General features: G+C 37.9%; 1 protein-coding gene across 1 annotated transcript; it reads right to left on the reverse strand.

Moving 5' to 3' along the window:
• Positions 1 to 1,656: 1,656 nt before the first annotated feature.
• On the reverse strand, positions 1,657 to 13,632 carry slc25a28 (solute carrier family 25 member 28). Its single transcript, XM_055170093.2, has 4 exons — positions 13,127 to 13,632; positions 8,225 to 8,453; positions 5,380 to 5,436; positions 1,657 to 3,091 (listed from the first exon to the last, which is right to left on the reverse strand). Exons 1-4 carry the CDS (start codon positions 13,469 to 13,471, stop codon positions 2,553 to 2,555), a joined length of 1,170 nt encoding a protein of 389 aa, XP_055026068.1. The 5' UTR covers positions 13,472 to 13,632; the 3' UTR covers positions 1,657 to 2,552.
• Positions 13,633 to 14,497: the final 865 nt, after the last annotated feature.

The raw sequence follows: 14,497 nt of genomic DNA on the forward strand, positions 1-14,497 counted from the left end.
ATTTACATGTGCATATAATTTATATAAATAGGGATAGTTCAACAAAATTCTTTGTTTTGATGAACAAGAAGGAAGATATCTTGAGGAATGTGTGAAACAAACCCATGATGAGCCCCATTCACTTCCATAGTAGGAAAAAATCTCGAACAATGAACGGTTTGGTTACAAACATTTCTCAAAATATCTTCCTTCGTGTTGATCAAAACAATGAAATTTGTACAGGTTTTCAACAAAATGAGGATGAGTAAATGATGGCAGCACTTTTTTTGAGGTGAACTATCTTTTTAATATATATGTATTTATGTATGTATTTATATATATATATATTATTATTATTATACACAGTACACACACATATATGATGTAAACGAAAACATTTATTCTGCAAACGATTAGTTGTGATTAATCCTAATTTACAAGCTTTTTATGAGCACAAATGCGGCTGTTACGATAAGACTTTTATTACATAGTTAAGAGCTCACAACAGTATTATCTTAATATTTATTGAGATGGCTTAAAATTAATAAATAAATGATGCTGTCAGTCAATGTATCTTTAGTTTTATTTCTTTAGTTTTTTGGGCAATTAATTAAGAAAAAAGTAGAGAGGCAGAAAGTAAGTTTGTAACCATTTGTAGTATTTACATGATATTGATAATACAGCTGTCTTGTAATCCCCTAATCACAACTAGATAATGTATACACTGTAAAAAAATCTTTATGCACTTACATTTGAAGAGTTTCGTTGCAAAACGAGATAAATCAATTTTTTTACATTTTTGTCAAAACATGTTTATAATTATGTTATCATGTTATAATTTTGTTTTATGGTGCTACTTAGCTGTATTTTTTAAGTTATGAAGGTTTAAATCAAAACAAACCAACTGCAGTTGCATTAAAATTAATTGGAATGCACAACCAAAAAACGAGATTTCTGAACAATTAAAAAAAGGTGGTTATCTCGTTTTGCAACGAAACTCTTCATTTACACTTAGTTTAATCAATTAGGATTTACAAGTCATTTAAACTATATTGAAAAGTGATGACGAGTTGCTGTAACTTAAAAAAATCTAGTTGAACTTCCTTTAGTTATGTCAACTTGATTTTATAAGTTACAACAAGTCGTAACTATTCAATACAGTTAAAATAACTTGCAAATCCTTTTTAAACTTTGAAAAAAAAGTCCAAAAAGTTTTTTTTACAATGTACCTTTCAAACTATGTATTTTAGGGGTGGTTTTCCAAACAGGCCTAAGTTTAATTAGGAAATAAAACTAGTTTTAACAAACATGCTTTACTAAAAACATTACTTGTGTGCATTTTGAGGCAAAACAAAGGGCACTGATGTATTTTAAGATACAAGTTATTTTCAGTTTGTACAGCTCTTACATTAATCTAATCCCTGTCCGGGAAACCACCCCTTAATGTTTAATACCTTTCACCCTAGACTTACACACTGTAAAAATGTTGATGAGTTGCTGTAACTTGTAAAAAGGTTGAAATAGTTTAATTTGTAAGTTAAATTACATGCATTTATGACTTACAGATCACATCATTTTCCACAATCTAAGTCAATATTTCCAGTGAACATTTACCTTTGTAATTTGCTGTTTGCACTTTGAATTGCAGTGAAGAAAGAACTACTAAAATCACAAACACCAGCTTATGCAAGCAAGGGAAATCCCTGCACTGCTCATTTATTGAAAGCTGAGGAACAAAAAGGAACGGACAAGACAAACTTCTGTCAGTAAGTCTCAAATGTTGTGTGCGTTTCAGACCAAACTCTCATACAGAAGGAAACCAAAATACATTCCAGTGTCCATCAAAAAAAAAATAAAAAAAATATTCAATTGCATTTCATCATATCACCTAGAGGGACCTCTGTGTAGACAGTCAAAAAAAAAAATGGAAATCTAGCTGTGGAAACAGATGATCTGCATGTCTAAGGCATGGCTGAATTATAATTATCCTGACCGAAGTGCCATCTTTTAGAGACACCAAGAGTCACCTGACTTTGGATTAAATGCAGGGACACATTTTTCACTAAATGCCACCACCGAGTCCTACAAAAATACCTCTAACAAAGCCATTCAGGCGGAAATGGCAATAAATTACTATACAGGTCTACATTCTGCCTTTTAAAATCCAAATTTCTCCTGAACATACAGTTGTGCGTATACAGTTTGGCTGGAAATAAAAAAGTAAAGGGGTTTGCTTTTCTGCATTTGGTTTAAAGGGGAATATAAAGGAGAGAAGTCCAACCCACACGATTAAAAGACCTCCCGCTCATTAACATATTTTCACTTCACTCCAACCTAAAAAGATATCTGACGCCCCCTTGTGGGATTAAATTTTTTGGGCTGATTGTTAGGACTGCAAAATAGATTTTGTTTATAATGACATGATGAAGAAAACCGTCACAGTGAAAACTTTTCAGTGTTTTAAAATGCGTGAGTGTTTGGACTTTATATGTGCGTATCGATTGATCTGTCCTTGAGCGCTCGTCTGGGGGTTTTGCAGGCGAGGGGAGAAAGCTAGGGTCAGGGGTCAGCGCTTACTTCTCTCCGTCCCGCTGGGCTCTGCGCTTCTCGTGCTGGTGTTTGGTAATAACGTACTTGAAGAACTCATAGACGGACCAGCTGATAGCAGTGGAGGGCATCTGGTATATGACCCTCGCCTGAGCGCCTTTGAAGTAAGCGGGCAGGCCGCCAAGCCTATAGACAGTCCGGAAGGCGTGGCCGAGGCCCGAAATGTGTCTTCCGCTCTGGCTGACGGAGTTAAGGGCTAGAGACTCCTGCGTGTTCAGCAGGGTCTTGCAAACGTCCAGTGGTGTGGTGGCGGCGGCGGCGATGGCTCCCGCCAGAGCGCCGGACACCATGTGAGAAGAGGGGTTGTATTGTCTTTGGGGATTGAGGAGCTCTTGCAGGTACTCGTAAGTCATGAAATGCAGAGCCTGGAACGGCACGTTCATGGTGAGCTGCGTCGTGTAACTGCGGTAAAAGGCCAACGCCCCCTCCTGCTTCCACACGCAGCGCACGCAGTCCAGTACGCCACGGTATGGAGAATTGTACATCTGCATCCTCTGCTTCACCACTGAAGGCCGGAAGCAGAAACAGACGGATCGCCGGATGGAGGTCATCGCGGTTAGACAGGAAACACAGGAGCAGAGGAAGGGAATCATTAAGAGAGGGTCAAAACACAAAGTCCAAAAAGTCATGACTGAAATACAGTAGGCTCATCAAAGCAGCGATGTCTGGAATGAATCGAGACAGCGTCGGCTGTTTCGTCCGGATACGAGCGGATCAAATAAATCTCCTGTCTGACCTACAGTAGTCAAACTGTCTGCGGGGAATTAACCGGGTGGTGGGGAGCAGGTGTCTACGCAAGGTCTAAGTCTGGCACCTGCACTGCTCAACCTTGAGCCTTAGGAGTGTAGAAACGTACGCTAAAGTCCGACTGAGACTCGGGCCACTGGGGATTCAATGCTAGTATTACAGTTTCAACAATGCACAGCTGGTAATTAAAGCAAGGCCAACATACTCCCAAAAGGCAGTCGTTTGGAAATGTGCTTTTGTGACAAACTGCCTGGAAGTTAAGACGGCTCTTTTCTGCCACCTCCTGGCTGGGAGTGCACACTGTCATAAGGGGCATTTCAATTTTGCTGCCTATTTTTCTCACAGTATTTAAACCAGTGCCCAATTGTATTTAACAAATCTGGAGTGCTTTTCAATCCGTGTTATAGTCACAGAATATTTTGCTCATTTATCCGTGTCATTGTCACGGATCTCCACATTTTTCTTTTCCGTGTCAGTTCCATGCATTGGTCACTCAATTGTTCCTCCCATTTTTAAACCACTGTCGCTTGGGTTTGGATTTGGGTTAGGAAGTCACTTAACTATTGGTTTATACAATTTTTTCTGATTTTGAAACATTGTCGCCTGGCGTTAGGGTTAGGATGTCATTTTCTGTTACAGAAAGTCGTTCTAACCCCAAACCCAAGCGACAAAGAGTGCGTTTACATGCACAGTCTTAAGCCGATTATGCGTAATAAACTGATAACACGTGGGGTCATGTAAACGCGTAAAACGGGTTTCCTTTATTGGGGAAAGCCCATAAACGGCGTAAGCAAAAACCGTTCGGCACAGGTAGTTTTTTGATCATTATGCCGATTTCGCGTGGCGTGTTAACACCTTAACCGGCTTTCTCATGGTTTTGTCCATGTGCGCAACTGCGCATGTCTTCGGGTATGAAAGATAAACGTCACACGCGGAAGTAAGCGCTAAATAACGCATAAAGTCACACGCGGAAGTAAGCGCAAAGTAACGCATAAAAGTCTCCGCTCGACTAAAGCAGTTGGCAACTGTTAAAATAGAAGCTCATGTTACATTTAAAGGTTCTGCAGACACGAGAAGAGATACAACAGTACAGCTTAAGACAGATATGCCGTTGACTTTTTGAACGACTATTGTGTACTATAGGTGGTGGCGTCACTGCCTGCGAGAAAACTGATAATTCTTCAAGTCCATGTAAACGCAGTTGTCTGCATAGCCAGCTTGAAAACAGTTTTCTGTAATAAGCAGATTTTTGATAGTTATCCGCTTATTCTGTGCATATAAACGTACTTTATGGTAAGAAAATAGGAAAAACAATTGAGTAACCAATACACGAACCTGAGACGGAAAAGAAAGTCCGTGGTACGGACACGGAAAAAGGCGGGGAGAGTGACAATGACACGGATAAATGAGCAAAATATTCCGTGACTATAACATGAAAGTTTGTGAGATCAGGCTGTTTTCAATATATATCAAATGATTGCTTGTAGCCTTTTACAGCTCAGGATAGTTGCTGATGACGGACAAGTTTTTTAAAGCACCATCAAATCAGACGATCAGAATGATTAGTCACATGGCATTTACTGCTCAGTTGATTGGCTTAAAAATGTATTGTTAGTGCTTTTTACTCTTATCTGACTTAAAACTGCCTGCAGGCCAGACCTAAAGTATGCATGTAAACAAGATACAGTAGAAAAGTAGGACCAAAAGCATGCACTTAAAATCTTTAAAACGTAAGAATTACACTGCACTGTTAACCCATATATTGTCTTTACTTAAACAATGAAGTAAACATCACTTAATATTTTCTGTTTTGCAGATATACTTAACTTTTAAGTGTTTAAAATCCATTAAACTCAAACATTTAAGTGAAATGAACTTAAAATTTCTGACAGTAAAATTTATTTATCATATGTGCAATGTCATTGACATTTTGCACATTGAAATGCTTAAGTTGAGGCTTAGGCAATCTGCAGTAGTGCAATACAATATAAATACAAGAAATCATACAGACAAATAAACAAAAAGTAGATATTAAAGCAGATATACCTTCAGCAGGATTCATGGCAGCATCGTGAAGCAATGTAGCAACACATCCAGCGGTGCCTATAAAACACAGACCCTCAGAAATTAGCATCAAAAACAAAGTGTGTATAACCATTGGACTCATATTATAACATAAACAGTGTTGGGCCAGATCAGAAACATAGACTAAAAAAAGATGTCCAGAGTTGTGGAGACAGGCATAGGTCTCTGTAACAGAGAGATTATAAACAGGTTGGATAAACAGTGAGGAATGTAAGATCTTTTGTTGGAGAAAACTTACGTAATGGTCACAAGCAAGCATGTGAATAGGCTATTCCTAAAATGTTACTGGTAACCTAATGTTAGGATTTGTGTGATAATGCACAAAAAGCACATACATTTTTCCTACAGACTTTTGGATTATCACAAAAAATAAGATGTGTTTAACAAAAGTTTATAACACTTTTGTCTGACAAGATAATCTGCACAGATGAACACAACTTTTATACATTTTGAAGTCTTATGGGGCGATCACACCAAACGCCAATTCAACGATTTGCATGGACAAAAAAAAAGGTCAATGTGAAGACGCGAATAGATGCAAACTCACGCAGGGCAATATGAATAATGCAAATTGGGCGTCGCGATTGCCGTGAAAACAGGCGCTCGAACTAGTACTCCCAAAAGTGCTATTACGCCATAAAATATAGTTCATCTTTTAAATCCGCTTAGAAAAGCGCTACGTTTTATTTTGTACCACCAAACTTGCTCGTATAACTACTCGTCTTAAATAGGAAAAACTTTGATGTGTTTGGTCACTTCTAACTTTATCTCTAAATGGTACAATTGAATGAATGGGGCTAAGCTAAATGCTATCGAAGCGTCGCAGCGCGCTCCAGCGCTTACGTGCACGCACACAGATGATAGAGGGATGTATCAACAATTCTTAGTTAAGGTAATAACATATTTTAATATTAAAAATGGGTAGACTATTCCTTTAAAGCATTTAACCAAAACCTCATTCAAAAAACCCATTGACTTCAGGACGATGGAACCGGAAGTGCTAAAATGCTCACTTCAGGGTTTTGCCTACAAAAATACATCATCCCTGCGGCACTCTTTAGAACAAGTTTTGTTAAAAAGTCTAAGATCACAGTCATATCAGCCAGCCAATCAAACTAAAAAGGTACCTTAAACTAAAAAGATGATGAGGCTATGAATGGGGCGAACTTACTGAATCTGCTATAAGTTTACACAATGTACTGTTTTCTGTTTAAATAATATTTTTTAGCCTTTTACAGTGACTTTAACTGGTGAACATTACATGTACATGCCAGCAGTTACTACTTACCTTTACTCACCCTGACCTGGAGAAAAAAGAAAGAGAAGAAACACTACAAAAACAACAGTTCACAACTTCACAGGTTGTATTTGTTAGTTTGTGTTGGCTAATGCATTAACTAATGTGTTAAAAATGAGCAATACTTTCACAGCATTTATTAATCTTAGTTCTTGTCAATTTCAGCATTTACTAATACATTTTTAAAACCTAGAATTGTAACTGTTAACCCTAGTTAGTTAACTCTTTCCCTGCCATTGACGAGTTATTTCCTGACAAGTTCCAAGTTCCATCAAAACACACACACAGTTTTTGCTGTTTTTGGATCAGTGGATACTCATTGCAGTTTGACTGCAATCCATATTTCCGCTATTATCCACTAGGTGGTGCTCTTACCCAACTTATAAAACATTGACGCATCCACTGATGCAAAAACTGTGTGTGTGTGTGTGTGTGTGTGTTTGATCATTTTCTAGAAGGCATTAAACTTTTGTGAAAATCATAACAAATGCTGGTGCTGGCTGGCAACTTTTTTTTAAAAAGGCTGGCGGGGAAAGAGTTAACACTCAATAAACTAACATGAACTGTTTTGGCATTAACTAACAATAGCAAAGATTAATAAATGCTGATAAATCTATATTGCTCATTGTTAGTGTGTGTTATTAAATGCCTTTACTAACATTAACATTGTTATCGATCATTTTGAAGGCACCGAAATTTATCAAAGTCACCTGTTATAAACAATAATCTCTGAGAAGCTAACATACATTTTATTTTAAGAATAATAATAAAAAATCTGAGACATACTCTAAAACTGAGACTTGGAAATACCGAATCAGTAGCTATATATAACCACTACAGTATAACCACAGAAGCAGTATAGTTTTCATAGATAAACCTTCCATATGATCTTATATATTTATAGCTGCTGTCGTCACATAGAAGGGGGCAGTTTTGATTATTTTGGGATCAGACCTATTTACACAGAGGGCTATTTTATAGAGACCACCTAAAAAGGGCTGGACCCATGGATAAGTAATGAACTGTGCATAATTCATAAAATGTGACCCTGTCTGTGAAATCCTGGCTAAAGTCTCATAATCTAATGTTTGATTTTACTCATTGATTTCACATTGGTTTTAATCTTTGACATGGGTCAATATTAAAGATACCATGGTTATACATTTATAGAATTGTCTTTACATGATGATTTTATGTAAAAAACAACAAAAAAAATCACAAAAAATAACTTTAGATGGATTTTTACAGACTGAGTCACAAATAATTGTGCCAGTAACCAATTAACTTCTTCCAAAGTGTGCGCATAAACTATTGCAAAACTTTGCTACCTTTAAAGGCAGACTGAATTATTTTATTAATAAAATAAAAGATTTATTTTCAACTTTAATAGCATTTGACTGCAAACTATTCCCTGTTAATGTTTTGAACTATCACTTTACTCGACAGAAGACAAAGTAATGTGTGTTGGTAAGAAGGTTCAGCTGTACTGATGGATGGGTAAACTGGTACCGTTCGCCAAATGACTGTTTGCTCCAGGATGGATGATGTCACTGAGAACCTTTTTCAACCTTTCATAGCAGGCAAAGTAAAGTGCGTGAGCTGGCCCCGCCCCTACAGCTGTCGCATTAAGGCCTCTGATTGGCCTCCATATCCCCTCCGTTCTCACGATGCGCCACAGAGCATCCATCACATTACGGTAGCGGGCGGCTGGGTCCGGCTGGAGGCTCTGCATGCGAGTCTGCAACAAGGAAACAAATTTGTAGTGTTTCAATATTAAACTATCAGATTAAATACTTAATTGACGTGAAATATTGTTTTAGAAGCTGACATGAGAATTCCTAACAATATCTAATACATGGCCATTTACAGAAAACAATTAGGGGCATCAACATTTTCATGCCAAGCGTCAATCTATTTTTTACTACTTTTTCACATTTTGGGAGAAAGAGAGATTGACCATCATTCACTACTTTTGCTCACATCACACACTCATTTTTCAAAACAAAACAAAAAATGGTTGAAAATGCCATTGGTGTGTCTGTCATATCATTTAATGATTACACTGAAAATGAGTGCAGTTATTGTTTTGCTGTTTAAAATATCTTTTAGATTTACAGTTGTGTGAACACATTTAGCCGCCCTTCCTGATTTTTTTTTGCATGTTTATGACATCTGTGTAATGCCACAGATCATCAATAAATTTAAATATTAATCAACAATAACACAAGTAAACACAACATGCATATTTCCTCTAACCTAACCCTTATGTCCAGCCATCTGTTTGTGAACTCAAGCTGAAGGGAACTTGGGTCCTGGAGCAGGACAATGATCCAAAACACACCAGCAAGTCCACCTCTGAATGGCTGAAGAAAAACAAAAGACTTTGGAGTGGCCTAGTCAAAGTCCTGACCTCAATCCTATTGAAAACCCGAAAACCCTACATGTGGCTGAATTACAACAATTCTGCAAAGATGAGTTGACCAAAATTCCTCCAGAGCGCTTTAACAGACTCATATAACAAAAGTTATCACAAACGCTTGATTGCAGTTGTTGCTGCTTAGGGTGGCCCAACCAGTTATTATGTTTAGGGGAAAAAGCACTTTTGCACAAAGGGCCATGTGTGTTTGGATTTTATTTTCCCTTCATAATAAAACCTAGCTTTAACACTGCACTTTCTGTTTACTTGTGTTATCTTTGGTTAATATTTAAATTTGTTTGATGATCTAAAACAGTGGTTTTCAATCTTGTCCTAGGGGACCCACAGCTCTGCACATTTTGTATGTCTCCCTTAACTGACACACCCAGTTCTGTTCATGGATCTCTCCATTAATGAGCTGATGATCTAAATCAGGTGTGTTAGATAAGGGAGACATGCAAAATGTGCAGGGCAGTGGGTCCCCTAGGACAAGATTGAAAACCACTGATCTTAAACATTAAAAGTGTGACAAACATGCAAAAAATCAGGAAGGGGCCAACACTTTTTCACTCCACTGTATATTGTGGCCTTCAAACAAAGATTAGGCTAGACATACAGTGATCAGAGATTGATTGATATAGAAACGATGCAGTTAATGTGAATTTGTCCAATGTTAAGTTTTCACAATTCTAACTTTTCCTGTTACTGTAATGAGCATGGGAAAAAAACTATTTGGCAATTACAGTGTGAAAATTGTGCCTAAAGCCGATTTCTCATGGTGTAAGGAACTACAACATCTAACAGGAAGTTTCAAAACTATAATAAATATTTTAAAATGTCTGAGTTTGCGAAATAAACTATTTGTCATTTCCGCTCCTAGTAAAATTAAGTCTAAGGAAAGTAAGATCAAACTGTCCAGACTAAATAGGAAATCTAGATTTAAGCTTATGACTAGTTAAAAACGTATCAAAACTTCATTTCCCAAACAAAATTAGCAGAATTTCATTGGGTTTGTACCACTAAATTTCAACACTGACATAATGCATGGACAACATGCCTGGATAATGCATAATGGTCCTAGTAACTAGGTTTGCAAAGCTTAGGAATTTTGCAAATATTCTAAAGTTGGAAACTTAAGTAATTACAATAAATTATTTGTAAATTACAAACTGCATCACATACAACCATTAGCTTCCTATCTGTCTGCTTCAATTCCCGTATATCCACCTAATATCCATGAAAAGTTTTCAAAATTCACAGAATTTTGCAACACTACTTAAAGGCGGAGTCCACGATGTTTGAAAAACGCGTTGGAAAACACACTTATAGCCAATCAAATCAAATCAAATGCCGGGTTGCGTATGTGTGGGGCGGGTCTATCAACAGAAGGTCCAGATTCTATTGGGGTAGGGGCGTGTTTATTTGGGTGATTTCAAATATCAACATTGGCTTTCAAACATCGTGGACTCCGCCTTTAAAGGAACAGTATGTAAGAAATGTATATCAATTAATCATAAAATGGCCCTGATATGTCACTAGACATTAAGAAATCATTTTCATTTCAAATACTTATATCACTGACAACAGTAGTCCGGCCAGGATCTTGTCATTTAAAAAGTGGAGTTGCAGCCCTCAACTGATGTTTATGTTGTCATTTTGTGTATTGGCCACCAGTTGTGTGATTGCAGTACCAGTTTTAGCCACAAGTTTTGTGATTGCAATACCAGTTTTGGCCACAATCCCACATACTGTTCCTTTAACTATTGGCAAATCCATCTACTTATGTTTATACCAGTGCTTCTCAAATAGTGGGACGGGACCCCCAGGGGGGGCTCGAAGCGACACCAGGGGTGGGGGGCGCAAGACCCCGGGGGAAAATACTTTTTCAGGAAGTGATTTTTTTGCACCGTCATTTAAAGACATTACACCCCAATCACGCTGATAAGCCGCTTATGTTTTTTATTATTATTTATTGATTATATTTAATTTAATTTTTCAGTATCAAATGGTCAAAAAAATATTATACTTTAAATAAGGATTGATTTTTTTAATTCAGGCAAATGGATGCATTTTAAGTCTTTTCTGTTACAGACTAAAAAACAATTTTAATAAAATTATTCTTTGTTGTAAGTTGATCGATATTTCTTTTTTTGTGTATTCTTTTTGTGTTTTCTCAATGTTAATAAGGATACAATGTTTTGCAGATGTGTAATTTTATAGACAAATTATAATATTTACAGTCCCGGCGGACAGTTGGGGGGGGGGGCGAAATGTTTACTTCTTCCTAGGGGGGGCGTGACAGAAAATAATTGAGAAGCACTGGTTTATACCTATGAACATGTACTTTTCACATTCTATATGAATGAGTCTTTAACAGGGGCAATGTGCAGTGTGCCACACTGTGCGTGCTAAACATTTTAAACATAACCTTTGACTGAAGTGTAAACAGTATACCCTATAGTTATGTTTACTATACCTGACTGATAACCTGACTAGTTACATTTTTTACAATGAGAGAATCTTTAGAGTAACACTTATTGTGATGTAACCATCAGTGCTACGCAATGGGCATATTAAAAAAAAGTAAAGAAAAAACGGAGTTTTAGAAAATCAGGTTACGAACTGAGAAGCTGTCAAAAAGCCTTATGCTTTGTGTTCAGGATTAACAGAAAAACTGCTTTATCAAGAGGAAACAGCTGCGAAAGACATAAAGGGGTTTAGTCTTTGAAGAACCCATCACTTCATTCTGACAACAGCATCTGAACACTCGTAGTAAAACCTTTTCACAGTTTGCCAAGATTTCCCGTTTACTGCATCCATAAACCCATTTAGCAAAGCAACTTTAAATGCACCAACTGCAACACCAATGACGTAATGCGACCCATCTACTAACACAGAAAATGTGATCATAGTAAATTGATAATTAGTGGTAACTAATTATCATCACTGTTAAACCTAATATGAACATAAATCTCTTTAATTTATACAATCTGATATGTTTCTGAGAGAAAAAGATATTCAAACTGAATATTTGCAATAACTGAATATTTTTTATTCTTCCAAAGGTTATATATAGTCTTAAGTTTTAGCAAACAGTCAGTCACACTGAGTGTTTGTGTAAATGTGAAACATGTTTGTTATTATTTTTATAGAAGTGTTTTTGACAAACAGCATTCTCGTATTGCATATTGATTATATCATCATTTAGTAAGTTATTGCATAATGCTTTTCCCATTCAATCTTCTCCTGGAGGAAACTTTTTCAATAATCTTTTAAAAGCGTCTCAGGCCACAATGAAGCGGTTTTGTTTTTGATCTAAATGTTTTTGTCTAATGAGTGTACACAAAAGAAGCCTATCATTGAAATCTGGGAAAACGTAAAAAATCCCAAACATTAATACAAATATATAAAAAACTTTAGTTAAATAAAATTTAGTGCTACTTGGTGAGAACTACAATGGACTTAACGCGCATGCGCAGTAGCCACATGAAGCGTCAACAAGGTCATGTGGTGTCGTTGCAAGGCCACGTGTGACCTTCCAATCTCATGTTCGTGTTTCATAATGACATGAATTTCACTGACAGACAGGTACTGCAAATATTCAAAATTATGATACAACAAAAGAAATAAATAAATAAACTAACTAACAAGCCTTTTAAAAGTGTCGCAGACAGAGACGTTTTTAATAACATCTCTGACATTTGTCTAAGTTAACTGATTCAGGCGGATCTTTATGATGACTTGATGAGATTAGAAGATATATATAAATAATCATTGCTTTATCTGCAAATAAATTAAAGCACTATAGCATATCTTGTGGATGTATAAAAAGTTTTTAGTATAAAGCAGCGCAAGAAAGTGAAAGAGTTCGCCTACACTGGGAAACTTATTCGACCTTGCCATACTTCTCAGTTGGCCTGATCAGACCTGTTACAAGTGTTTTAACTCCTCAAAATAAATACAATTTGAATGTAACAGACACTGCATGACTTTACCTTCACACAGTCAATGGGGAACATCACGCAATGCTCCATGATTCCTGCCACTGCCCCGGCTAACATGTGAGTACTGGTGGATGCACCTTGGGGCAAACCCTCATATTCCGGTTCAGATAAGTCACTGGCTTCCTGGGAGCCATACAAATGTCCAACGTGAAGCTCCGGTTCTTTTGTTATTTGAGGTGCTAGCGTCCCGACGAGACCGTCCGAAACTCCCCAGAAGCGCCCGCCGAGCCACTGGATCTCCGCGCCCGCGGAAGCGCCAGCCACCGCGGCATCACCGCCCGAAGTGTCCGCTGTCATCCGCCGCCTGCGCACAAAACCATCCGCTTCCATGTGCATACAAACACCGGCGCTCGGCACTCTAAATCATGCGCCCGACGATGGCTCTTTCAGTGCGGGCCTCTCCCTCCTGCTTATCGGGGAGAGGACGAGTCCCGTGCACCGTAAACTGCGCACGCAGTAGGAGGTGACCGACGGAACAGGCCGCAGGGGAAGCGGAAACGCCCTCTCGCTCTGTTAGCGCTCTGATTGGACAAAGCCCACGTCAATCAAAACAGAACGCGCGCGCCTTCGGTATTTATGGCATGTAGGGACATAACAAACATGTAGCCTAACACATCAGATAAAAGCCACCGCACCCAAATTTAAGATTTTGAAATCACTACCGCTGGATGAGGTAATAACAAGGAAACGTCTTGTTATTATGTGCTGGTGTTCAAAGCTTAGGGTTAAAGGTCAAAGGCTGCAGCCTCCGGAGGGCGCATTTTTAGGCTGCTTACGTCATCAAGACTTATTTCAGAATAGTAACAATTATAAAGGTGACTATTATTCTTAGTTAATCGTAAATTGCTGTTATATGCTTATGACTTGCGAATGTAATGCTAAGATAACCTAAATAAACCAGGCTTGCTTGATGACGTATGCAGCTTAAATACGCGACCTCAGGAGCCTGCAGCCTTTCGGATTGAGAAACGGCCTCAAGAGTCGTATAATGATTTTGATGACGTCATTCTGCACTTCAGCTTCTCAGCGGGCTGTGATAATGGAACCGTTTCAGAGACAGTAGCCTATTGTTTGGCCTAAAAAAATTAAGTATCGTTTAAGTTTATTCATAGGATACCCAGCAAAACAATATTTTGTAAATTTAAAGCAGGGTGCATTATTTTTTTAAAACATTTTGGAAAAGGGAGTCGGGCCCACTAAAACAAACTTGTAGCCAATCAGCAGTAAGGGGCGTCTCTGCTGTAGCTTGGGTTGTGTATGTGTGGGGCGGGTCTATCAAAAGAAGGTCCAGATTCTATTGGGGTAGGGGCGTGTTTGTTTAGTTGACTTCAAATGTCAACATTGGCTTTCAGGGATCATGCA

Source organism: Misgurnus anguillicaudatus, chromosome 11, assembly GCF_027580225.2.
Source record: "Misgurnus anguillicaudatus chromosome 11, ASM2758022v2, whole genome shotgun sequence".
In the NCBI taxonomy this organism is placed as follows: domain Eukaryota; kingdom Metazoa; phylum Chordata; class Actinopteri; order Cypriniformes; family Cobitidae; genus Misgurnus; species Misgurnus anguillicaudatus.

Bases quoted from the DNA above. Each gene is read 5' to 3' on its own strand.
- slc25a28 (XM_055170093.2), bottom strand. From the start codon at position 13,471: ATGCACATGGAAGCGGATGGTTTTGTGCGCAGGCGGCGGATGACAGCG. The intron at 8,454-13,126 runs GTAAAGTCATGC...TCCTTGTTGCAG, and splicing joins TCCCCATTGACTGTGTGAAG to ACTCGCATGCAGAGCCTCCA. The intron at 5,437-8,224 runs GTACCAGTTTAC...TGTGTTTTATAG, and splicing joins AAACAGTCATTTGGCGAACG to GCACCGCTGGATGTGTTGCT.